Raw genomic sequence first — 28,000 nt, 5'->3', positions numbered from 1 at the left:
GGACACTCTGTGACATCAAGCACATAGAGTAAATCGTTGTCAGGATGAAGTTTGTGTCAGGATGTGTTGCGATTGTTCTCCTCTCATCTGGTAAGCATATTGTTGCACATTTTGATATGTCCATGTATATTCTAGACTGAAGAGCCGATCCGTGAAGATCCGGGATAGAATAGGTCTTCAGCAACCCATGCTTGCCGTAAAAGGTGACTGTGCTTGTCGTAAGAGGCGACTAACGGGATCGGGTGGTCAGATGCATGTCATCGTATCCCAATTGGGTGGATCGATGCTCATGATGTCAGTCACTGGATTGTCTGGTCCAGACTCGATTATTTACAGACCACCTAGATCTAGCTGGAATATTGCTGAGTGCGGCGTTAAACGATAAACAAATGCTGAAGATACGCATCACATTGCACAGAGTTTCAGACCTTTCTCATGTCAGTAACCAATTGTCATTCATTCGAATCCCCTATTCGTCCTTATATTTAATATTAACGTTACGTGAAAGTCTTTCTTAATTAATCTAGAAATAACAGAAATACAACAGAAAACTTATCAAAGCGGCGTTTTGCTCATGCAAAGATTGCATCACAGCGACCACTTTGTTAAAACTGACGCTCGTTGACATTTATATGTCGGATGATCTTATCGTGAAATTTGATGTCTAGTAGTAGACTTGTATCAAGTTGTATCGTCTGACATCATGTATACATCTTCCCGAGGCAAGTGAGTTAACTGACTATAAAAGTCCAATTTCCACCCTTGCCGAACAAGGCTGGTATTATGGAGTTACATTTTGGCTGGACTAACGAGTCTATGCATAGTCCAATCAAAATCGCGCTCCGAAATCGAAATCCGGCTCATTTACTGTCATGCTGATTTCGGTCGATTGCAGGATTTCTCATGTATAATATTTATGAAGACACTGTTATTTGAATCCACTAAACTACAGCTTTGCTGCTCAATTATCACTTTCTCCTTGATGCTAGGATATGAATCAGCATGCCAACTGCCTTGTGTTTAGGCATCCTGCCATGACCAAACATTTGAGATACATACCATATCACACATTTAAGCGTATCATCAGCGTATTGGTAAAGACTATAACTGCCATATTACCTTGTTGAAAAATATATCGCATTCATAAATGCATCGTCAAAATTTTGTAAAGACCACATCTGTTATAGCTCGTTGAAGAGTTCATCCTTTTCTGTGTTGATTTCCCAGTGTGCGGTCTTGAGTGGCTTACAAGTAGAGAGAGTGAACCAGAATCAGTTTTGGGTTGTCCAAACACTACATGTGATAACGTGTATGCACCAATCATCAGGACCATGGGAGGGCCTGTAGCGGATGTAATCAAAGATGGCAAACTGAGCCTTGACTGCAGGTTAGTATCACAATTCGTTTACATCTGTGAAAACAAAGAATTGTTCAGCTACTCAATCCGGTGCTCCAGGACTGGACCTTCAGAAAAGATGACCACAATCCTGGGTAATCTTTAACCTTGTTTCATTACCTATCAATGAAATCCTTCCGGAGCCAAGTTTGTTTGTTTGTTTGTTTATAGCCGCCGAACTCCAGCAATATGACGGCGGTCTGTAAATACTCTGGACCAGGTAACTCAGTGATTGACATCATGAGTATCGCTGCACGCAATTTTGATATGATGACATGCATCAACCAAGTCTGCGAGCCTGACCACCCGATCCCGTTTGTCGCCTCCAACGACAAGCATAGTCCCCTTATACTTCAATCATGGGTTGCTGAAGACCTATGCTACCCGGATCTACACAGGTTCCGGGACCAAGTAGATTGCTGGAGAGATGTTGAGTCACATACCTCACTTCCAACAAGGATATCAGCTTTATTTCAATAATTACGTATATCGTAACTATCCAAAAGTCTAAAGTGTGATTGATGTCATCTTTTGAAAGACTTGGACGTGGACATGAACAATGATAATATATTGATAGTTCGATCGTTATGCTTATATAGTAGATGTTTTGTGAGGTGATAAGTCATTTTGTAAATATGACTTCTCATTTTCTAATCATAGCTTTGCTGTGACGGATACAACAGTTAGTATCTGGACGGGACCATCGCAACATTGATAATATAGAAGTTGGCACTCAAACAAAGTAATGTAGACGCAATAAGATGCAAACGACCTTCATCAAGTCGAACCTGTGAAGATCCGGGTTAAAATAGGTCTTCAGCAACCCATGCTTGTCGCAAAAGGCGACTAACGGGATCGGGTGGTCAGGCTCGCTGACTTGGTTGATGCATGTCTTCGATCCCAATTGCGTGGATCGATGCACATGATGTCAATCACTGGATTATCTGGTCCAAACTCGATTATTTACAGACCGCCGTCATATAGCTGGAATATTGCTGAGTGCGGCGTAAAACAACAAACAAAATCATCAAGTCGATTAAATTGACATTATGCTACCTTTAAAATAGAAAAGACAACATTTGAATATTAGGCAGAAGCACTTGTAATAAATCATGTTCTCTCTGCAGCGATCAGACACTGACCATCATGGCGGAATGCCAACTCCCTTCAGCGGGCTGTAGAGAAATTGAAGTAATGCAGAAACTACTCCTTGTATACGCAACCTTCTGCCGCAACAAAACAGGTATATGCATGTCCAGTTTTCCTTGAGCAGTTTCTTTTAACACTGAGGCCATGTGTCACGACCCGTGAAGATTCCGGGGTAGAATAGGTCTTCAGCAACCCATACTTGCCGTAAAAAGCGACTATGCCTGTCGAAAAAGGCGACTTACGGGATCGGGAGGTCGGGCTCGCTGACTTGGTTGATGCATGTCATCGATCCCAATTGCATGGATGGATGCTCATGACATTAATCACTGGATTGTCAGGTCCAGACTCGATTTTTACAGACCGCCATCATATAGCTGGAATAATGCTGAGTGCGGCGTTAAACAACAAACCAACCAACCAAGCCGTTGATTCCTGAAAATAAATTGACATCGACAGTACTACAGTACTATTAACAAGAATACTTTGATTTACAAATGGTCATAACTCGAACACACATGTATACATAATTATCAGATGTTATGTCCTTAGTTTTAGTTTATTATTTTTCTCTTTCACAGAAATCGAGGAGGAAGCGTCATGTTGGACCAGCGATAACTTGCCCGGGGCTTATAATTCATGTCCATATGAACACAGGTAGGGTGACTGTACAAGTGTCCATTCAAATCAACTGAATAAGATAACTTTCGCGGTGAACTTTACCTTGTGTACATCTGGATGTTTTAAGATAAGACATATAGAATGGTGAATCATAAAATACGTCCATCTAGAGGCCTGTTGATATGAGGGGTTTAACATTGCGTTTAGAATGATTTCGCTTATAGAGAGCTCTTAAGATGAAAGAATGGTGGAATTTAACATAACATTCCAATATTGACAATCAAATTTCCTTCCTCACAAAATAGCGACCGTTCAACTTTGAATAGTGACAAACAATGTGTGTTCCCGTATATGCGATCGTTTTCAAACATAAGTACCTGTATGGGCATAGTATCGTTTGTAAGACTAGGTAAAGAATAATCGCAGAATTAGAATTCACTGATTCAAAGTGCGTTTCAGTGCCAGCCGTAATTATCTGAAGTTCAGACGATAAATAATTCACTGATTCAAAGTGACATTTCAGTGCCAGCCGTAATTACCGGAAGTTAAGACGATAAATTTTCGTAACGTTTGACTTCACCCCCTCATCCATCACAACATTAAATTTCTGAATCGTTCTTGTTGGTATGTGACCTTTCAGGACATAGAAGGCAACCGATATATGATATCTGTACTGGTATCTGGGATAAGTTTTTAGTACTTTCATAAAACTTCTTTCATGAATTAAAAGTGAATCTCTGCAAGAAACAAATCTGGTGTCAGTCATGGTTGTCAGTGCGCGTGCGGTAACGCAGAATTATGCGATTCTAAATTGATCATTTGATAAATATTTGAGCGATTGTCTAAACGTTGCCTTTTCAAACAGAACAGATCCGAAATGCCTCTAAAGAAACGGAACTCACTGGTACACTTGTCGTAAGAGGCGACTAAAGGGATCAGGTGGTTAGGCTCGCTGACTGCGGCGTTCGACAACAAACAAACAAACATCGTATACACGTTGTGTAGATCTAGAGACCTGACAATAAGATACATGGGTAGTGAACTGTAGAGTGTATCCTAGGGGCCTTATTATTAAGATACATGGGTAGGTGAACTGTACAGTGTATACATCTGGAGGCCTTATGATAAGATACACGGGTAGTGAACTTTCCAGTGTGCCTCTCTAAAGACCTAATGATGAGATACATGGGAAGTGAACTTTACAGTGTGCACGTCTAGAGGCATAATGATAAGATACATAGGTAGGTGAACTGTAGTGTCTACCTCTGGAAGCCTCATGATAAGACAACCGGGGCAGAATATTTCCACAGTACCCCTTTGCTGGTCGTAAGAGGCGACCAAAGTGGGCAGCCCGATTGCCGTGGGTTGCGTCTCTGTGTCGGCGGAGGACGGGAGTCTGGTAGTTGGGGGCACTGGTTCCTGGAACTGTGTTCCTTTGCCCAACACACTACTTCGACCCTTACTTCGCCTAGACGGTCTTATCAATCGGCTGGTCATGCCAGGCCCTGTGCGTAATATTGTATATGCACACCTGTGTTGTATTGTAATGTGTATTTTGGTCTTTGCCATCCATAACTTGTGTGAATTGAATTACTTGCCTAGAGTCTTACGCCAGAAGGCGGTGGCTCATGGGCCAATCTGATGATGTTGACCTCCGAATAATGTATGTTTCCAATTTCTTGTCATGGGCCGAACCAGTCTGGCATTGAGTTGGTAAGCAAATACAGCTGTTCACGTCATATTCCCTGGAGTATAACATCCCTGTATCCCTGGTGTTTGCATCCTGGATATCCGATGCAACATAACACTGTCCCTGTTGACACTCGGTGGCGGGTGGGGAGCAGGGGTGCCGAATAATTTTCTTTCATCATGGCTCAACAACAATCTGGTTCATCTCGAAACGAAAAAAAGAGAAGATTAGAATAAATCGATATTTCCACTGGAAGTATTGCTCAAAATATTGATACCTGGGCTAGATTCCTGGTTATTAAGGCTGCTGATAACCTTCCCATCAAACTCAATCCTTTTGCTATTTCTAAGGCTGTTTCTGGGATTTGCGGTGAGGTGAAGAACGTTATCCGTCTCCGTAGTGGTTCGCTTCTGGTGGAGTGTGCTCGGAGACAGCAATCTCTCAATCTTTTATCGATCTCTACATTTGCAAATATTGAGGTTGCTGTGTCTGAGCACAGAACATTAAATTCTTGTCGAGGCATTGTTCGTGACAGGGCTCGTTGTCTGTCCGACATGTCTGAAGACGAAATCACTACAGAGTTGGGAGACCAGGCTATAACTGCAGTTAGACACTTCACATTCAAGAAGGACGGTGTCATCACGAAAACAAATACGTATCTTATGACGTTTGCCCGTACAACCCTCCCGCAGTCAATAAAAGTAGGTTATTTCAGTATCGGAGTGGATGTGTATGTCCCCCATCCGCTCCGATGCTACAAGTGTCAACGTTTTGGTCATGGATCAAAGTCCTGTCATAGCTCTGTGGCTTGTCATCGGTGTGGTGACAGCCATGATAGCATTGACTGTGAGAAGGATTTGAAGTGCGCCAACTGTTCTGGACCACATGTTGCTTCCTCCAAATCATGCCCCGTATGGCAAATGGAATCACAAATTATGAAACTGAAATGCGAACGAAACATATCCTACTTGGATGCAAAAAAAATATTCAAAAATCAGACCACAACTCCCTCAAATATTTCTTACTCTTATGCAGTCACTCGCTCTGTTGCGACATCAACTATTTCGTGCCAGACTGACTTGACATGGGTCAGTCAAACAACCAGTCGTTGTTCAATTGTCAAATAAAGAAAAAAAGAAATTGGAGAAAAAACAACTACCAATCGTCCCTCCGCCTTCAGATGTTCCTTTACAGAACTCCTTTGGGCCTCTGGACATGGAGGTTACTCTGTCCTCACAGGACAGGCGGAGGAGTAGTTCCTCCTCACATTCACCTGAGCGATCTCCAATTGAGCCACCATGACTCAATTGTCCAATCTAATACAATGGAATTGCAGAGGACTTCGCCATAATTTTAATGAATTGCAGTTATTAACAAGTGTTTTAAATACATCAGCAATTTCTTTACAAGAGACGTACCTTAAGAATACAGATAAGTTTGATTTAAAGCAGTATAGTTCATATCATTACTTCTCTCCTCCGGGAGATAAAGCTACTGGAGGTGCTTCTATTTTAGTGCGGCGGGGCGTTGTTCACAGTCCTGTTCCGCTTGACTCGACTCTGCAGGCAGTTGCAGTTAGAATTACACTGCATATTGCCTTCACACTTTGCTCCTTATACATTCCTCCTTCTTCAAATCTTCAGCGTCATGATCTACAAAAACTTTACGACCAGCTCCCAAAGCCCTGTGTCATCATGGGTGATAATCCTTTATGGGGATAATCCTTTATGGGGAAGTTCAATACTTAATCAAAAGTGTAAAGTGATCGAGGATTTTGTTTCCGATAATGATTTATGCATCTTAATGATGACTCGGACACTTACTTACAACCTGCAACTGGTACGTATTCATCATTAGATCTGTCTTTGACGGATTAAGTTTCGTTAAATGAATTCTCCTGGTCTGTCCACGATGACCTCTGTGGGAGTGACCATTTCCCCACCGTGCTTAAACCCATTAATCCCACTGATGATCCTCTTTCACCTCGATGGAATTTTGTGAAGGCTGATTGGCTTTTATTTCAATCTTTATGCAAAGATAAATTACAACCTGCGTCTTTTCAGAATGTTAATGACCCAATTCAGTTGTTTTCAGATCAACTGAATGAAATTGCTAATGCATCAATTCCTAAGTCCTCTGTCAACCCACGTGTCCGTTAACCATGGTTTGATGCTAATTGCAAACAAGCTAGGAAATGTAAGCTGCTGAAACATTTGCCCGAATCATGCCTTGAAACTATGTTAAATATATTCGATGACATTTGGACATCTGGGACGTTTCCACCTTCATGGCATAATGCCATTGTTATACCAATCACCAAACCTGGGCGGGATCATTCTGATCCATCAAATTACCGACCTATCTCTCTAACTAGCTGTGTTTGTAAAACGATGGAACGCATGGTCAATAATCGATTAGTGTGGTACTTGGAAACAAATAATCTTCTTACCAATATACAATGTGGTTTCCGGAAAAACAGAAGTACTATCGATCATTTAGTGCGCTTAGAATCGTTCATTAAAAATTCCATTGTAAATAGACAACATGCTGTATCGATCTTTTTCGATTTAGAAAAAGCTTACGATACAACATGGAAACATGGTATTTTAAAAGATCTTCATGATTTTGGATTAAGAGGCCATCTGCCTCATTTTATATCCCAGTTTTTAACAGACAGGCAATTTCAAGTCCGAGTGGGTACCACCCTGTCTGATCATTATCATCAGGATCAGGGTGTCCCACAAGGCAATATTTTGTCTGTCACTTTATTCAGTATAAAAATTAACAGTTTTTCAAAAGTTTTAAATGATTCAGTTGATGGATCACTTTTTGTGGATGATTTTAATCTCTCTTGTGGTAAAAATATGCAAACAATTGAAAGGCAATTACAATTATGTCTAAATAAAATTAACAAGTGGTGTCTAGAAAACGGGTTTAAATTTTCCTAATCAAAAACTAATTGTATACATTTCTGCAGAAAATATAAACCGCATAAGGACCCTGAACTATTTCTTAATGGCACCCCTATCAAAGTTGTTAAGGAGGCCAAGTTCTTGGGACTTATTTTTGATAGCCACTTAACTTTCCTCCCACATATTAAATACCTTAAAGCTAAATGCCTGAAGGCACTCGATCTCTTGAAAGTTGTTTCTAATTCCAAGTGGGGAGGGGATCAAACAACCCTCTTACACTTATACAGGTCACTAATTCGTTCCAAACTTGATTATGCAAAAGTAATTTACAAAAACTCGATACCATCCATCATCAAGGCCTGAGGCTTTGCCTTGGAGCTTTTAGAACGTCTCCCATTCACAGTCTCTATATAGAAGCAGATGAGCCTTCTCTTAAACAACGCCGTTTAAAATTATCTTTACAATACATCACTAAATTATATTCTAATCAGTCCAATCCATCTTTTGCATGCATATTCAATCCTCTCTACGAAGATCTTTACAATAAGAAATCAACACTTACTCCACCACTCGGAATCAGAATAAAATATGCAATAGCAGCTTCTAATATTCAACTCCAAGATATAGCTCCTACTAAACTTTTCTCATCTCCTCCATGGCAAATGGTGAAGCCAGAGGTAGACCTTACATTAACAAAACTAAAGAAATTAGAAACTAACGAATTAATTTACCAACAAGAATACAATCAATTAAGAAACAATTATGACACTTATAAATCTATTTTTACAGATGGATCCAAGGATGGTGGCGCTGTTGCTAGTGCCACCGTCATTGGATCCAGAACAATATCTTCACGTTTACCTGATAACAGTTCCATATTCACTGCAGAAGCAAACGCCATTTTTACAGCACTTAAATATATCAGTAATCAAGCTAAACATAAACAATTCATACTGTTTTCAGATTCTCTTTCATGCCTTCAGGCGATTAAAAATATGTCACCTAAACATCCACTTTTAATCCAAATTCTCGAATTATTTAATGATCTTGCTACTGGCCAATATGACATCGTCTTTTGTTGGTTACCAAGCCATGTTGGTATCATTGGTAACACATTGGCCGATGCTGCAGCGCTCAACAAATCTGTGACACCACTTCTGATCCCATACACTGATTTTAAACCCATGATTCGATCTTACATCCGAGATCATATGCAACAGAAGTGGGACGCCCAAGTAGGTATCAATAAATTACATGAAATTAAACCAAATATCGGTTACACCTACTTGGGCTGCCAGTCCAGATTTGAAGAGGTCATTATGCGACGATGTCGTATTGGCCATTCAAGATATACACATGAGTATCTTTTAAATGGTGAGGATCCTCCGTTTTGCATCCCTTGTGATGAAAGAATCACAGTCAAGCATGTCCTGCTTGATTGTATTGATTTTTCCATCACAAGAGATAAATATTATAGTGTCAAAACAGTCAAGGACCTTTTTAGTCAAGTTAATTCTCATTTAGTATTGCACTTTTTAAAGGAAATTGATTTAATACATAAATTTTGATGTACATAATGTTTTTATATATTGGTAGTGCTAATATATAACTTAGATTGTTAGTGGCTGTACCCTCGAGGGGGGTTGAAGTAGCGTAAAATTATTGTCCCCCTAAGAGGGTATGTAAGTCCCACATCATTCAATGTATTGTTATGCATACCAGAATTTTAAAACGTAGTATTTTTGTCATTTTAATCTAAGGCTTAACTGGTAAACTATCGCCAGTGACTGAAGGAATGATATAAATCCAGCCAGGGTCCATGCAGGAAGCAAAGGCACTGTAAGTCCCCATGGTCCCTGGAATGGTGATCTCCCTTTAGTTACTGACGATCCCTAGCCCATTTTTATATTGTGTTGTTGATACTTATGACTTTTATATATTCTCAACTAGTTTTAAATTGAATCTGTGATATCCTAGTTATTGTACTGTCCTTCGTTGACAGGTTTTTATGGTTTACATGTATTTATTATATATAACTTTTGAAAGTCACGATATGGCTGAAATATTGCCGCTGTGACTTAAAATCTTAACTCACTCACTCACTCACTCACTCACTCACTCACTCATGATAAGACACATGGGTAGGTGAACTGTAAAGTGTCTACCTCTGGAGGCCTTATGATAAGATACATGGGTAGGTGAACTGTAAAGTGTCTACCTCTGGAGGCCTTATGATAAGATACAAGGGTAGGTGAACTGTAAAGTGTCCACCTCTGGAGGCCTTTTAATAAGATACAAGGGTAGGTGAACTGTAAAGTGTCTACCTCTGGAGGCCTTATGATAAGATATATGGGTAGGTGAACTGTAAAGTGTCCACCTCTGGAGGCCTTTTAATAAGATACAAGGGTAGGTGAACTGTAAAGTGTCTACCTCTGGAGGCCTTTTAATAAGATACAAGGGTAGGTGAACTGTAAAGTGTCTACCTCTGGAGGCCTTATGATAAGATACAAGGGTAGGTGAACTGTAAAGTGTCCACCTCTGGAGGCCTTTTAATAAGATACAAGGGTAGGTGAACTGTAAAGTGTCTACCTCTGGAGGCCTTATAATAAGATACATGGGTAGGTGAACTGTAAAGTGTCCACCTCTGGAGGCCTTATAATAAGAGTGAGTGAGTGAGTGAGTTAATATTTAAAGTCACATCGGCAATATTTCAGCCATATCGTGACTTGAACAAGTTATGCAGTTATATTATAGATTTATATAAAAGCTGTCAACGAAGGACAGTATAACAACCAGCAATATATCACAGTTAATAAGTGTAAAACTAGTTTTAGAGCAATAAAATGATTTGATTACAACAGACGACACATTATAAAAACAGGCTATTAATCACCAACAACTAAAGTTAGGCCACCATACTAGGGATCAAGGGGACTTACAGTACCTTAGCTACCTACAAGGTTCCCTAGCAGGATTTACACCATTCCTTTAGTTATTGGCGAATGTTGACGAGATTAGCCGAACATTAAAATATACAAATATTCTACGTTTAAAACCAGTGATAGATAAATTACTTTGAATGAATTGGTCTTACATATCCTCTCAGGGGGACAATAATTTTACACTACTTTAACCCCCTTCGAGGAAATAGCCACTTACAAACTCAGTTAATTATTCATACTATCAATAGTAAAAGGTATTTATTTATTTACAATACATAGTCATCAAAATTTATCAATAAATTCAATTTCTTTTAAAAAAGCAAGTATAAAATGTGGACTTATCTGATTAAAAAGATCCCTAATGGAGGATACTTTGAAGTACTTATCCCTTGTGATGGAAAAATCAATACAGTCAAGCAGGACATGCTTGACCGTGATTCTCTCATCACAAGGGACACAGAACGGAGGATCTTCACCTTTTAAAAGATATTCATGTGTATATCTCGTGTGGCCAATACGACATCGCCGCAAAATGACCTCATCAAATCTGGACTGACAACCCAAGTAGGTGTAGCCAATAGTTGGTTTAATTTCATGCAATTTATTTACACCCGCTTGGGTGTCCCACTTCTTTTTCATGAGATCACGGATATAACATCTGATCACTGGCTTATAATCGCTGTATGGAATCAGAAGTGGTGTCTCAGATTTGTTGAGTGCTGCTTTAGCTGCAGAATCAGCCATTGAGTTACCAATAATACCAACATGGCTCGGTAACCAGCAAAATACGATGTCGTATTGGCCAGTAGCAAGAGCATTAAACAATTCAACAATTTTGATTAAAAGGGGATGTGTACAAGACAGATTTTGAATAGCTTGAAGGCAAGAAAGTGAATCGGAAAATATAATAAATTGTTTATGTTGGGATTGGTTATTTATATATTCCAATGCTGTTAATATGGCCTTAGCCTCTGCCGTAAAAATGGAACAGTTATCTGGTATTCTGTTTGATATAGTCCTGGATCCAATGACAGTGGCGCTGGCAACGGCGCCATCATCCTTGGATCCATCAGTAAATATAGATTTGTACGTATTGTAGGAGGAACGTAATTGGTTGTATTCTTGTAGATAAATTAGGTGATTTGTGTCAGATTTTTTAAACTTAGTTAGAGAAAGGTCTACTTCAGGTCTGACTAACTGCCAAGGTGGAGTAGACAGAAGTGCATGTGGAGATATGATGTCTAAATCAATATTAGTAGCTGCAATATGAGGTTTGATCCAAACCCCAAGTGGTGGGATAAGTTTGGGCTTGTTTAGAAACAGTTCCTCATTAAGTGGATCAAAAACGCAATTATAAGCTGGGTTTGATGGGTTGGAACGTAATTTAGTTACATATTGAAGAGATAATTTCAAGCGGCGTTGTGCAAGCGAAGGTTCATCCGCCTCCACATACAAACTATCTATAGGAGAAGTTCTAAATGATCCAAGACAGAGCCGCAGGCCCTGATGATGTATGCTGTCTAATTTCTCTAAATTACTTCGAGCAGCTCCACCATAAACAATTGAACCATAATCTAGTTTAGATCTAATAAGGGATCTATACAGGTGAAGTAAGGTTGTCTGATCCCCACCCCACTTAGTATTTGCAACAACTTTTAGTAGATCAAGAGCCTTCAAGCATTTAGTTTTAAGATATTTTATATGGGGTAAGAACGTCAAGTGGCGATCAAATATAAGACCCAAGAACTTGGTCTCCTCAACAACCTTGATGGGGGCACCGTTTAACAACAGTTCCGGGTCTTTATGCGGTCTATAATTTCTACAAAAATGGATACAATTTGTCTTTGCTTTAGAAAATCTAAAACCATTTTCAAGTGACCACTTTTGGATTTTATTAAGGCAAAGCTGCAGTTGCCTTTCTATTGTGTGCATGTTTTTGCCACGACAAGATATGTTAAAGTCATCTACAAAGAGTGACCCATCAATTGAGTCATTCAATACCTTGGAGAGACTGTTAATTTTAATGCTGAATAATGTGACAGACAAGATACTGCCTTGTGGAACACCCTGATCCTGATTGTAATGATCAGACAGGGTTGAACCCACACGGACTTGAAATTGTCTGTCGGTTAAAAAACTGGATATAAACTGAGGCAAACGACCTCGCAATCCAAAATTTTGAAGATCTTTTAAAATGCCATGCTTCCAAGTTGTGTCATAAGCTTTTTCTAAATCGAAAAAGATGGATACGGCATGTTGTTTATGTACAATGGATTTTTTTATGAACGATTCTAAACGCACAAGATGATCAATGGTACTTCTATTTTTCCGGAAACCACATTGTATATCTGTAATGAGATGATTGGTTTCCAAATACCAAACTAATCGATTATTCACCATACGTTCCATAGTTTTGCAAACGCAGCTAGTGAGAGATATGGGACGGTAATTTGATGGATCTGTATGATCCCGTCCAGGTTTGGGTATAGGGACTACAATCGCATCATGCCACGAAGGAGGAAAAGTCCCTGATGTCCAAATAGCATCAAATATAGTTAAAAGTGTTTGGAGACATGATTCAGGCAAGTGTTTTAAAAGCTGATAATGAATATTATCAGCTCCAGTTGCAGTATCATGAGCTTGCCCAAGGGCGGTATTGAGCTCATGTAGTGAAAACACTTCATTGTAGTCTTCACCATTATCAGAATTAAAATTTACCTTTTTCTTTTCCTGTTGTTGCTGAATTTTCTGAAATTTAGGGTCATAGTTTGATGATGAAGAATGTTTGGCTAAAGTTTCACCTAATTTATTTGCAATGTCAAATTTATCTGTCAATAAATCATTACCATCTTTGAGATGTTTAATGCCGGATTTAGAACCCTTGCCTTTGATTCTTTGAATCATATTCCACACCTTTGATATAGGTGTGCGTGAATTGATTCTGGATACATAATTTCTCCAAGACTGACGTTTATTTTGTTTAAAAGTTCGTCTGGCCTTTGCACTATTTATTTTTACAATATTTAAATTATGGACCGTAGGGTGTCGGCGGAAAAACTTTTCCGCTTTTTTCCTACGCTTTCTAGCCTGTTTGCAATCATCGCTAAACCATGGTTTGCGAATGTGCGGGTTCACAGAGGATTTAGGAATGGATTCATCAGCTATGTGTTTCAGTTGTTCTGAGAATATCTGAATAGGGTCAGGGATGTTTTGGAACGTTTCAGGTTTCAGAGTTTCAAAACAACGTGTTTGAAATAAGGGCCAGTTTGCTCTATTAAAATTCCACCTTGTTGAAGGTGGTTCATCGGTTGGGAGAATAGACTGTAGTATTGTGGGGAAATGGTCACTTCCACATAGGTCATCATGGACTGACCAGTCAAATTCGTGTAGTAAATCAGAATCTGTGAGTGACAGATCTAATGCTGAATAAGTTCCTGTTGCAGGATGTAAATATGTGTTTGCACCATCATTAAATATACATAAATTATTGTTTGTAATAAAATCTTCAAGGACCGTGCCCTTAGCGTTCGTATGGACACTTCCCCACAGAGGGTTATGTCCATTTAGGTCACCCATGATGACACAGGGCTTCGGGAGTTGGTCAAATAAAGACTGAAGTTCAGCCTGCTGAAGTGTAGAAGATGGTGGAATATACAAAGAGCAAAGTGTGAAGGCGATGTGAAATGTTAGCCGGACTGCAACGGCTTGAAGATTGGTGGTAAGAGGAATAGCTCTATGAATTATATCCTGTCTCACCAAGATTGAAGAACCTCCAGTGGCTTTTGCTCCTGGAGGTGAGAAGTGATTATACATGTTATATTTCCTGACATCACATTTATCTGTGTTCTTAAGGTATGTTTCTTGTAAACACATAGCTGATGGTTTAAAATCTTGAATTAAAAGTTGTAAATCGTTAAAATTATTCCTAAATCCTCTACAATTCCATTGGATTATGTTAGACGATTGAGTCATGGTGGCTCAATCGGTGAACGCTCACGTACACGTGAGGATGAAGGACTCCTACTACTGCTCCGTGACGATGGGGTGACATCCATGTCCAGAGCATCAAAGGAGTTATTGACAGGAACCTCTGAAGATGAGGAATTTCTGATTGATTGTTTTCTATTAAGTTTTTTACGTTCTTTCCTTGTCAAAGTAACCTTAGATTCAGTAGGCGTAGTTTCTACAGCCTCTGGCGTTGTAGGAGGTGGTTCAACAGTATCAGGTTGAGCAGTATCAGCTTGATCAGTCAAAGGTTGAGAATGGCTTATAGTTTGAGTTGAAGACGAATTTGAAGTAAGCACTGATGATATGCTGACAGGTTGATCTGATGTGATCCATGTCAATTCTGTCTGAATAGAAATGGATGCAGTTGGAGGAGCGGAGGTAGTGACAGCAGCAGAAAAGGTTCTGGAAAGTGGACTTTGTGGGCTCTGACTTTCGATCAGCTTCTTGGCATCATAAAAGGATATATTTTGCTCATGCTTGAGCTTCAGGATTTTGGATTGTTGAAGCCATTCTGGGCATAACCTGGATGAGGCCAGATGTTGTCCTTTACAGTTCGAACATTTTATTTCTGCTGAGCAGTCGGTGCTGTCATGACTGGCACCACAGCGCTGACAGACCACTGAGTGAGCACAAGATCTGGAGCCATGTCCAAACTTTTGGCACTTGAAACACCGGAGTGGATTGGGGACATACACCTCCACTCCGATGTTGAGATAACCAGCTTTAATTGACGTAGGTAGTGCTGAAAGTGTAAAAGTAAGCAAATAAGTGTTGGACGGGATGATGTTTCCGTCTCTAGATTTCATGGTAAAACGTTTAACTCCTGTCACTCCTTGAGATTTTAATTCGTCTGCAATTTCTTGCTCTGACATGTCGGACAGGCAACGAGCTCTGTCTCGAACAATGCCTCGGCAAGAATTCAAGGTTTTATGAGGGGACACATCAACCGCAATATTGGCAAAAGTGGTTATGGACAACAAGTTGAGAGATTGTTGCTTCCGTGAGCACTCAACAAGAAGAGAGCCACTACGGAGACGTGTCACATTCTTCACTTCGCCGCAAATTCCTAAGACAGCTTTGGAAATGGCGAATGGATTAAGTTTAATGGGTTGTTTGTCAGCTGCCTCAATCACAATAAAGCGGGCCCATGAATCTAAGCCACGAGATAATTGCTCATTTTGATCAATGTCATCAAGATCGACATGACGACGTTTTGAACGGGTTGAACCAGGGTATTTGTGCGACATGGTGAAATATAGTAATTCAGCACCCCTGCTCCCCACCCACCATGGAGTGCCACAAAGAGCGATGTTGTGTTGCACCGGATCTCCAACATGCAAACACCAGGGATACAGGGATGGTATACTCCAGCAAGTATGACGCAAATAGCAATATTTGTATACCAAATTATATGCCAGGCTGGTTCGGCCCATGACAAGTAATCGGATACATACTGAATTTGGAGGTCAACATCACCAGATTGGCCCATGAGCCACCGCCTTCTGGCGTAAGACTCTAGGCAATTTATTCAATCCAAATTGGAGAATTCACACAAGTAATGTACGGCCAAGACCAAAAGATACATTAAAACACAACACAGGTGTGCATACACAATATTACGCACAGGGCCTGGCATGACCAGCCGATTGATAAGACCGGGCCCATCTTACCACCCGTCTAGGCGAAGTAAGGGTCGAAGTAGTGTGTTGGGCAAAGGAACACAGTTCCAGGAACCAGTGCCCTCAACTACCAGACTCCCGTCCTCCGCCGACACAGGGACGCAACCCACGGCAAACAGGTTGCCCATTTTAGTCGCCTCATACGACCAGCAATGGGAGGCTGTGGAAATATTCTGCCCCGGTTCCACACGGGGGAAGAGCTATTAGCGTTACCCAGCACTCACCACGAGGAGGTTGCTCTTCACGAGTGCCCCTTATAATAAGATACATGGGTAGGTGAACTGTAAAGTGTCCACCTCTGGAGGCCTTATAATAAGATACATGGGTAGGTGAACTGTAAAGTGTCTACCTCTGGAGGCCTTTTGATAAGATACAAGGGTAGGTGAACTGTAAAGTGTCTACCTCTGGAGGCCTTATAATAAGATACATGGGTAGGTGAACTGTAAAGTGTCTACCTCTGGAGGCCTTTTGATAAGATACATGGGTAGGTGAATAGTACAATGTGTATATGAAGAGACCAAACAGGAAGATACACTGTACATTTTGAATATCGAGAGGTCTAATAATACCATACGCGGGAAGATGAACGGAGTGCTGGTATAAGATAAATAAAAACAGTTCAATAAAAACGTATATGTCTGTAATAGTATGATTGATGGGGGAACGCTGGGCCTTATTAAAAAAATGTCTATCCAAAGAACTACCAAATTATTTTTAAGAAAACCTGGACAAAGCAATTGGTACAGATGAAATTTACATGCCGATAAATTCAATGGAAAAAACCAAAAGTCAAGGTATTAAGACATTTGCTTCAGATTATTAAAGCCTTTCGGGAGGAAAATTGGTTTTGAGGTTAATCAAAGGATATTTTGAAAATATTAAATTAAATCAAACAATAAACAATTGTGTGATTCCTTGTATACCAAAATCCGGAAAAGATAGAACACAATTAAACACTGGTGCTAAACTGAAATAAAGATATTAAGCCTATTAGTCGCTTATTACGATACGCATAGTTAGACTCAGAACGTTTCAGAACCCGAGAAGATCCGGGGTAGAATAGGTCTTCAGCAACCCATGCTTGCCGTAAAAGGCGACTAACGGGATTAGGTGGTCAGGCTCGCTGACTTGGTTGATGCACGTCATCGTATCCCAATTGCGTGGATCCATGGTCTTGATGTCAATCACCGCCGTCATATAGCTGGAATATTGCTGAGTGCGGCGTTAAACAAACAAACAGAACGTTTCAGCCACTCGTTGTATTGTTCGTAATGTGTTCTATCATTCTGAATTAAAATTGATTGACTGAAGACAACAAATGTCTTTTTTTACAGCTCAGCCATAACATTCACATATGTGAATACTTCTTGAGTAAGTCCACCCATGGCACCTGGGTATTATTGGTAGCCCAGTTGTCTGTGACACCGCAATCTACTGTGCAGAACTGTGGACCTTAGGACTGCCAGAAATCGATGATCGTGGGTTCGAATCCCAAATTGGTCCGAATAATGTTTTTAGGGTTGTCATCAGCATTCCCGTGATCGCGTGTTTCAACAAGGTGGTAAATATCTAAGGCCATCTCTTTGGGGCTTCTTCCCAAATCAAGTTGACAGTTTCAAACCTAACCCACGATTGTCACGCTGTTGATGCAAACGTACACAATACACATACTTGCACCTTGTGACGTGGCTATGAGAATTGCTAAACACGATTCAAATTTGAACATTAATGCAGGGTCATTATTTGGTGAAAATATATTTTTGTTTCTACCTTCAGGAGAGTCCTTGCCGAACCTGCCGTAAGGGTTGCCTTGGGCCAGTGTATTTACCAAAGCGTGAGCAGTCTGACAGAGTGCACTGAAACTAGTGGCACCATATTCCGGCAGTTGGTTTTGGATACGTTATCTTAGACATACCAATGCATTTGACAGTAAAAAAACTGAACCAGACTATCATGTGTGGTTTCTTTGTACAGAGACTAGTCTCCATTTAGCCAATAGTTTCTTTCGTGTTAAAAAAATGATATTGACAATTTCTCTTTGTTGAGGTTAAACCACGACAGAGACAATTGATCTATGGGGCATTGTATCTGCTCCATCCTTTGAATATACACTGGACTCGCGGATACTTGAGGTATTGTTGTGAACTAAGTTCACTGTCGTAATCAATTCATTCACACTTCTTCTTGAGTGTTATGTGAAATGGCACATTTTATCTTTAGTGCTGTTTTTGAAATGTTATTTCAAATTTTCCTGGTAATAAATGTGCATATCAGTGATATATCGTTGAATGATTATCTTTCGACATACGATTGTACTTTATCATTCTTTCTATGAAGATCCCGACAGATTTTTTTTTACAATTATACACGAGCGCGTATTCTGGCCAATGAAAACGGAATACATATGGACTGAATAAACGAAATATAACTGGGTGAGCAGATGCATATTTTAACATAGTGGATGTGCTTAGTTTTCATGCGCTTGTGTGGGGCACGACCGAAAACGAAAAAACACCACCCCCCCCCCCCCCCCCCCCCCACGCCCACCAGAATAAAGCGGACACACACAGTCACCAATCCAACAAATCTCCGTGACAGACGCGTCGTAAATTCATCTCTAAGCACCAACTTTTAACACCGTGATATAAATGGTATACTGTTCAATGAGGTGTTAAAACCAGTCCAGATAGGAGCAATTTAAATTAGGGCAACTTTTGATTTTGATAAAATGTCATTAGATCCAACAATAGACAAATCAGCAACTGGAGGGTACCGTTGCGGAAATGAGATCAAAGAGGATGGGCTACAAAAAAAAGCATGGACAGATTTTGGTTTCCCGAAAACCACCATAGTAGACCACGTTTGTGGACGGTAAAGAGCGGATCCTCTAGTTTTGCTCCATAAAATTGAGTTGACGCTCTTTAAGAAAGTTGTTGAGGCAGCCGACAAGGACTTCGGCATAACTAAAAACGGCTCTGACTTAAGATTTCTCATATGTGTTCGAAGCTTAAAATTCCGGCAGACGACTGGTTGCAAGGTTTATAGAACCCCATGATAGTCCTGTCCTTCAGAAATTCTTTTCCAACCATGGCCACCCTTTAGAAGCATAAGGCATATCAGATAAGCTCAGTCTCATCAGGAATTTGGCTGAGACTCAGTGTTCGAAATAGACATCGACCCGGAGGTTCGAGGCCGACAGATTTGTTCTCGAGCGGATTTCGACAGGCCCTTGTGGATGTGAATGAATCATAACACTGACATTGCTTGGTGAAACACGGTCCAGCTTCATAATACTCCACTCCTTAACTCTTTCAACACGTCAGGCCCCTGTCGGTGTACGGGCCACACCTTAGCCACGTCAAAATAATATATAGTTTCAAGAACCAACCTGTCATATCATTCATTTATAAGGGGGCACGGGTGGCCCAGTCGTCTAAGGCGCCGCGATTCGCTGTGCAGAATTGCGTCCCTTGGGCACGCCAGAAACCTATGACTGTGGGTTCGAATCCCGGTTCGCCCCGATTATGTTTCTAGGTTTGTCAGCACCATACCCGTGCTCGTGTGTTTCACCGAAGTGTTAAACGTCTGAGACCTGCATCACTTCGGGCTTTCCTCCCACATTAAGCTGACACGCCGTGATATAACTGGAATACTGTTCAAAGCGGCGTAAAACCCAACTCACTCACTCACTCACTCATTCACTTATCAAATCTATCACTTTTCACAAGGTCAGAAAATACGTATTTCATTTCAGTTTATGGTATTTTATAAATTTATTTAAGATTATGAACTATTTCCTGTATTGTCATTGAAAAAGAAATAATCTGGCCATGGGACGCATGCTTCGTTGGTTGGTTGGTTTGTTGTTTAACGCCGCACTCAGCAATATTACAGCTATATGACGGCGGTCTGTAAATAATCGAGTCTTGACCAGACGATTCAGTGATTATTATAAAGAGCATCGATCGACGCAATTGGGATCCATGACATGCATCAACCAAGTCAGCGAGCCTGACCACCCGATCCCGTTAGTCGCCTTTTACGACAAGCATAGTCACCTTTTACGGCAAGCATGGGTTGCTGAAGACCTATTATACCCCGGAATCTTCACGGGTCTGGACGCATGCTTCGACAACGGGTCCATATTGAACATGTAAAAGCGCAGTTAACATACAGACGTTTCAATCTAATCGTAAATGAAGTCAGTAAAGTAATACATAAAATCAAACATATTTTCAAAAAATGTCAAACTTTCATCTAAGTTAATATTTCGTGTAATGTATGTCGAATGACATCTCGGTATTTGTCGCCCCAATTTATTTTAGGCTGAATGCCCAAATATATGTATTAGACATTTTTGTCACAGGTCGTACAGCTAGCAAAACGTTCCATATTCTAAACATAGGTCGCGAGTTCCTAATTAAAACGTTCAAATTTACACGATTTAACCAAAGACTTTCCTCTAAATATATATGTCATACACAAGGACAGCACTCATTGCTGTTATTTGATTGGCTACCTTAGGTCGTGTGCTTGATTTTGACCAATCACGTGCACGATCCTTATATTAGATTACCCGTGAAGATTCCGGGATAGAATAGGTCTTCAGCAATCCATGCTTGCCGTTAAAGGTGACTATGCTTGTCGTAAAAGGCGACTAACGGGATCGGGTGGTCGGGCTCGTTGATTTGGTTGATAGATGTCATCGATCCCAATTGCGTCGATCGATGCTCATGATATTAATCACTAGATTTTCTGGTCCAGACGCGATTATTTACAGACCTCCGTCATAAAGCTGGAATATATCGGAGTGCGGCGTTAAACAACAAACAAACAAACTTATATTAGATTACGGCAAAAGCGTCATTAGAAACTAATTTCCAACCAATAAAATCGAGTGTTACAAATACGAATATACCCCTAGCGAGTATACCTAGCGAATATTATTGATTTCTAACAATACCGAAAATCAAACGAATTTTCTCACGTGTTAGTCATACAGAGCTTCGAAAAGGGAGGTATTTTCCGATATTTTCACATTGAGCGGAAACCCACTATTATCGGAAATATGTGATAGATCGTACTTTAAATTTTTTTTTCATCATTTTCCGATTACTCTAACGATGAAAATTAAAAAAGAAATAAGTTGGTGGATAGCTCTATTATGAACAATAAAAAAAATTGCCGAAAATCGCCATAATATTCGCTTCCTTGGTGCTTAGTCTGGACCCTAAGAATATGTTCGCTGCATTGTTTAAGTAATGTGATAAACATAACTTTCACATTTATAAACAGTAGGATTAGACCTTTTAAATGGTGTATGGGATGTAGTAGCAAACTTTTAAAGATATTTTTCAAGATGATAATGTCCTTTGATATATGTAGGCTTCATCTATCACCTCAGTGTCGGAGTGATGGCGGTAAAAGCTTCGAGTTGACTGGTTGTGTTTTGTAAGTTATCTTGCAAGAGTATGGCTCTCTGCTTCAGTTCGAATGTTTGGGCCTGCATTCTTTTGACTGGGCCTGCAGTTACAAAAAAAAATATATGCTGTCCCTTGGTGCTCTGTTTACTCTGCTGAGTTCCAGACACTGGTGGCAACGCCAAAATACAAATGCCTTCTTTGGAAGCGCTTCCAAGAAGCCTCTGCAGCTCATGGAAACTAGTTGAAGAGTTTATCCTTGTATGTGTGGACATTTCAGTGTCCGGTCTTAAGTTTCTTACAAGGAGAGACATGGAGGACCAGAACTTGTTTCCGCTTACTCTAGATGTGAGAACATATATGCACCAATTATCAGGATCACGTAAAGACCAAAGAAGAATAAGGCAACCTGAGCATTGAATGTAGGTTGGTATCGTGAATAAAATCTTTAAACAAACCATTTTCGGCTACTCATTGAAGGGTAATATTCTACGTCTGACAAATATTACATGCTTCACCCCCAAATATTGAAGGACAGGACGTTTAGAAAATGTACCTACAATGCCTTTTATTTCTACATGAAGTCATTTTCTGTCAATGAAATAATTACCATGTCCAGTAGATTGCTTGATTTTGTTTGTTGTTTAACGCCGCACTCAGCAATATACCAGCTATCTGTAAATAATCGAGCCTGGACGAGACAATCCAGTGATTGATTTCATGAACATCGATCCACGCAATGGGGTTCGATGGCACACCGAGTGCGGCGGTAAACAACAAACAAACATCAACTGGATAGTTTTAGAGCGGCCTCAATCCAAAGTCTCACGATTGTCACTGTTGATGCAAAAGCATAAAAAACAAATATTTACCTAATATTTATACCTTGGGACGTGGTTACGACAATTGCTAAACACGGATATGTATACTGAACCAAATCAAAAACTTCACAATCCAAAAAATTTAACATTTTGACCAGTTATCATTGTGGGCCCTTATTGTGTATTTAAACAGTAATGGCCACGTATTGTCTTCAGATAACACCCGTTTTTGTGCAGGTGAATCGATCATCGATCACAGCACTATAGTGGCAAAAGTGTTTTTTCACGTGCAACTGGTCACATGGCCATAATACCGCACATGTTTTCAGCCAAACTTGTTAGCAGTCATAAACAAAAAAAAGAAAAACACAAGAAAACAAAAGACTTTACGGCCATTTGTCATGCCACGCCTTTCAAATGTGCAACGTGAACCTGCCATTGGCATGCTGCAGACGGGAACGTCCGTAGCTGAAGTCGCAAGGACGATGGGTTGTAGTTAGTGAGTGAGTGAGTTGGGTTTAACGCCGCTTTGAACAGTATTCCAGTTATATCACGGCGTGTCAGCTTAATGTGGGAGGAAAGCCCGAAGTGATGCAGGTCTCAGACGTTTACCACTTCGGTGAAACCCACGAGCAGGGGTATGGTGCTGACAAACCTATAAACATAATCCGGGCGAACCGGGATTCGAACCCACAGTCATAGGTTTCTGGCGTGCCCAAGGGACGCAACTCTGCACAGCGAATCTCGGCGCCTTAGACGACTGGGCCACCCGTGACCCCCGATGGGTATTAGTCGATGGACTGTTTATGATTTACAGACGCATCTACAGCAAACGGGTACCACCGCTGATCGCCCTTGGCCAGGTCGACCTCGTGTAACGTCACATGCAGAGGATCGTCAGATTGTCTTACGTCACCTTCGTAACCGATTTTTGACGGCTACATCAACCAGAAATGAACTGTTTAGGGGTAGACTGAGTGCGCAAATTGTTCGAAACCGTTTGAGAACTGCTCACCTTCAAGCACGACGGCCATACTGCGGGCCGATTCTGACTCAATTACACAGACGTCAACGTCAATTGTGGGCACAGCGACACTTACGATGGACTCAGAGGAATTGGAATCAAGTCGTCTTCAGTGATGAGTCCCGATTTAATCTTCGATTTGTCATCCGTGGCAACCTCAACGCTGCTGCCTACCGCGACCAGGTACTGGCACCAGAACTTCTGGCTTTTATGGCAGCACATGGACCCGGTTTGATCTTCCAACACGACAATGCCAGACCCCACACAGCAATTTTATCAAAAAATATTTCCTTCAGAATGCGGGAGTCACCGTCATGGACTGGCCATCAAGGTCTCCCGACCTCAATCCCATCGAACACGTCTGGGATGCTCTTGGCAGAAGTCTGCGCACTCACCAGAACCAACCACAGAATTTGCAAGATCTTGGCACCATTTTGCAGCAACCATGGCGTCGTCTTCCCAATCATGTGTTCACAAGCATTACAAGATCCATGCGGAGGCGTTGTGTGGCAGTTGTCAACGCACATGGTGGCCATACACGCTACTGAACTTGTGTGCCATCAGATTCTCGTGCTTGGGACTTATGATTTAAACTGTTGATGTTATTACCGAATACCGTAGGTTACCACCGTTAATCAAAATCCTTCTTTGGACATTAATGATTAAAAATACCTTCTCTGATACATTTGTCCGTTGTATATCATATATGGGATTACTTTTAAAAGTGTGAAGTTTTTAATTTGACTCAGTATATTACATTTGTGTCTCGATAGTATGCATATGCGTGCCACGGCATAACCTTTTTTAAATCATCCACAGAAAGGGATCCACCAATTGAATCATTTAAAACCTTTGACAGACTATCAATCTTTACATTTGACGGTGTGACATACAAAAATGCTGCCTTGGACACAATGATCCTGTTTTATGCTTAGACATGTCTGACCCCACGCAAACCTGAAATTTTCGAGAGAAGTTCAAAGGGTATTATAAATATTTAAAAGATACCCCGTCATTTGAAAACTTTTCCTCCAATCTAGATATAAATGTATATATTATCCTATTCTAAAATATTGAACTTGTAACATTAATATGCCTGTCGGAAGATGACCTTTGGCTTGGTAAAGATAGAGATTTGGGGAAGTGTGAACTGCATATGTCGCCAACTACAGACGATGAATTCAACGAACAGTCGTTGACAGTGCGAGCCACACATGTCATCGGGATATGAAGACATACAATCAACAAAGTCACCGAGCCTGAACACTCGATCCATTAAGTTACCTCGAACGACAAACAAAGCTTAATGGAGCCCAAGTCTAACTCTCAATCCCCAATGTGTTTGAATATTACGTCGGTCAAGCGAGTTTGTATATATTTAGACATCCTTCTAAATATGTAGGAAGTTCATAGTGAAAATTACGTATTGTCAGTTTTTTTCATCTAATTTTATAATCTTAATTTGCAATCTGAACCTTAACATGAATAAATGAGTTGAACTGCATGCTTATGAACTTTTTTTTTTAAAATGTATGTTTTTGTTCTCCGCTTAGTAATTATCGTTCTTGTCTGAAGCAACACTGGAGTTTACGCCAATGTGCTTTCCTTCGAAGCGACACCAGTCTATTTGGCTTGTGTCGGAATAACACCAGTTGTCATGAATGAGTCAGATAGCATTTATCATCGAATAATTTGACGTTTACACGATATGCGACTTTTTCATTGGACGAGAGGTCGGTCACATGACCGCGAAATTGACGTTCACAAGTGTATGATACATTGACGTGCATCAACCAAGTCAGAGAGCGTGACCACCGATCCCGTTAGTCGTCTTACGATAAGTATTGGTTGGTGAAGACATATCTCAAAATGGGTTATACAATCACGTGCTCTTACACAAACCTGATGGTAACATCTTGTAGGATAACATACACACATGCAGAGACAATGAAGGTAACAGGATACATGCATAGAACATGTTGATCACAGGTTTGTGGATTTTGAAGCTTTCAGGAAGATTAGATCACACAACATTGTGACCACATGAGGAATCGAACCCAAGCCAGCAAAACACTTTGAACGTGCTACCTGAGGTGACAGTCTAGCACAGTGGTTATAGTAATTAATAGCATTGGATTATGCAATGACCACAGCAAATGGTGACCCAGACCTGTTGAATATTCCGATTTTAACTCTCGCCTTGACTTGTCTATAGTGGATTTGGGTTTGATACCCCCATTTGTACTCTTTGACCGATCCCTAGATTTGTTTAGACGGCATGAAATGAATACATCCAGAGCAGCATGGCTCAACAACATCTGTATATATTCATTCTGGAAGCCCGATAAAGTTTCAAAATTAATATAAAACCAGGGCGGAAATGTGCACCCCAACATCTCCGAACACTAAACATTTTGGAGCTTGGAATTCCAATACCATGGCAAAATATGAAAGTTTGTTTATATGGAATAATGTTCAAATGTATATATCCAGGGTAGCATGGCTCAACTACGTCTGTATATATCCATCCTCCTGGGACCAAAATAAGTTGTAATACAATATGGCTAACGCATTTTCCTGAGCAGAGTTGGTCACATGCTGTGGAGTGATGGTGGTACGAAACCATAAGGTTGGTGTCCCTTTAAACCCTCCCATGCACTGACGTTAGAAGTACTTGTACTGAAAAAACAGGTGACAGTGAAGACACTATTAACTGATGAAGGAGAAGGAAGTTGAATTAATGAAAGACTTTGTTATCAAGGGTTCTGACAATATGATACAGTTACAACTACAGCGTGGTGAATATGATTATACGGATTGTCGTATTGTTGACAATCACAGGTGGGAGGAGCATGGCTGTTGGGCCACTCCAGTCCTTGGGAGTTCATACAGCTAGGAGAGTCCAAACTAGTCCATCGGTATTCGGACGAAATGCCTGTTGGAGAAAGATGCATTTGTTTTATACGAAACAAGATGGTTGATGGTTATCATGCATGTATAGATTCATATCTCTATTATCCTCACCGAAACATTTAACAGATCATTGCAGGACTGACGGATTACCTGTCCTGAGTGAATTAATTTGTCCCGATAGGAGTTCAGCATTTGACATGGGACTTATAATCCTGCCTTCTGTGTAGCGAGTAGGCTATTCTATTTATTATGATAGTCATAACTGAAAAATCGTGTTTCTTCATCACTCGTGGGGACATCAACTCAGTTGATCTATTTTTGAAACTACGTCACATAAAACAGACTGGCGTCTTAAAAAAATGATTACGCCATCAGTAAGTATAAACACACAATGTGTTGATATGGACGTGACGTTGCTGTTGTACCCTTTGAAAACGATGGAATAATGTGATGACGTAGGGAATAAAAAATGTCATGCTCAGTGAAAATGAAGATATTAGCAAAATGGATGATATTCTATATTACTATCTTGATATTATTCACCTACTGATATATGACAGGGTTGTAGTGTACTATAGAGACGTACGTGTCTAGATGTATATTGTCTTCATTGTGTAGTCAGTTAAATCCAGCGAGCAGCAACTCACCCAGGCAAGAGCTGAGACAGGCGTGGTAGACGGGTGTAGTAGACGGGTGTGGTAGACGGGCGTAGTGGGCAGATGCGCCAGGGGTACCTGAATATGTACAGACTGATCAGATGTCATGTCATACACACATGAATAATTATTTAGAATTGAGGAGTGTTACTGTTTAAGAAAGTTGTTTGAAACAGCCTGTCTGTAAGCTAGTCTAATACATTTAGCCATCGTATAGGTGCAGTTTGAAACTCACCTTGGCATTGTTTTCTGTCCAGCACACATCATCTTTCTGGTAGACAGATGTGTCTACATCCCCTGGACAGACAGCTCTCCAGGCCAACCTCACAGTTGAGCAAAGCGGTAGCCCTCAATGCCATTATGATATAGCACCGCACATGATTAGGAATATCCGTCTTTAACTCATAGTATGAAGAATTGTAACTGAAATACTTTGTTGAGTTGAGTCTTCAACCAAAGTCAATTTGATATTTCTACTGACATAGCAGTGATATCTGACACGCTCATTTCGACGAGTAAGAACTTTCTGTTTGAAAATCATTCAAACAATCTCCTGACTAAAGACGTTCACCAAATACAAGTACTAGAGAAGATGCTTGTGAATAAAACTGAGTGATCGTCCAACTAGAAGGTGTTAGCGGGTGTTTCAGGTAGGAATACGAGCCATGAAACATGAAACAACCCTCAACACCTCAAAGCTGCCGAGTCATCTGGAGGTACACATGGACACCATCACCGACTTGTTGGTGGACGATCGTGCCAGAATTACACA

General features: G+C 40.5%; 1 protein-coding gene across 1 annotated transcript; it reads left to right on the top strand.

The window, feature by feature from the left end:
- Nucleotides 1-4: 4 nt before the first annotated feature.
- LOC139452831 (uncharacterized) lies at nucleotides 5-18,662 on the top strand. Its single transcript, XM_071234456.1, has 5 exons — nucleotides 5-90; nucleotides 1,228-1,387; nucleotides 2,524-2,639; nucleotides 3,124-3,199; nucleotides 18,171-18,662. Exons 1-5 carry the CDS (start codon nucleotides 45-47, stop codon nucleotides 18,301-18,303), a joined length of 531 nt encoding a protein of 176 aa, XP_071090557.1. The 5' UTR covers nucleotides 5-44; the 3' UTR covers nucleotides 18,304-18,662.
- The last annotated feature ends 9,338 nt before the right edge of the window (nucleotides 18,663-28,000 follow it).

The sequence above is a fragment of the Haliotis cracherodii genome, unplaced genomic scaffold, assembly GCF_022045235.1.
Source record: "Haliotis cracherodii isolate W230 unplaced genomic scaffold, xgHalCrac1.p SCAF_9, whole genome shotgun sequence".
Taxonomy (NCBI): Eukaryota; Metazoa; Mollusca; class Gastropoda; order Lepetellida; family Haliotidae; genus Haliotis; species Haliotis cracherodii.
This window is presented reverse-complemented; position numbering and strand designations above follow the sequence as displayed.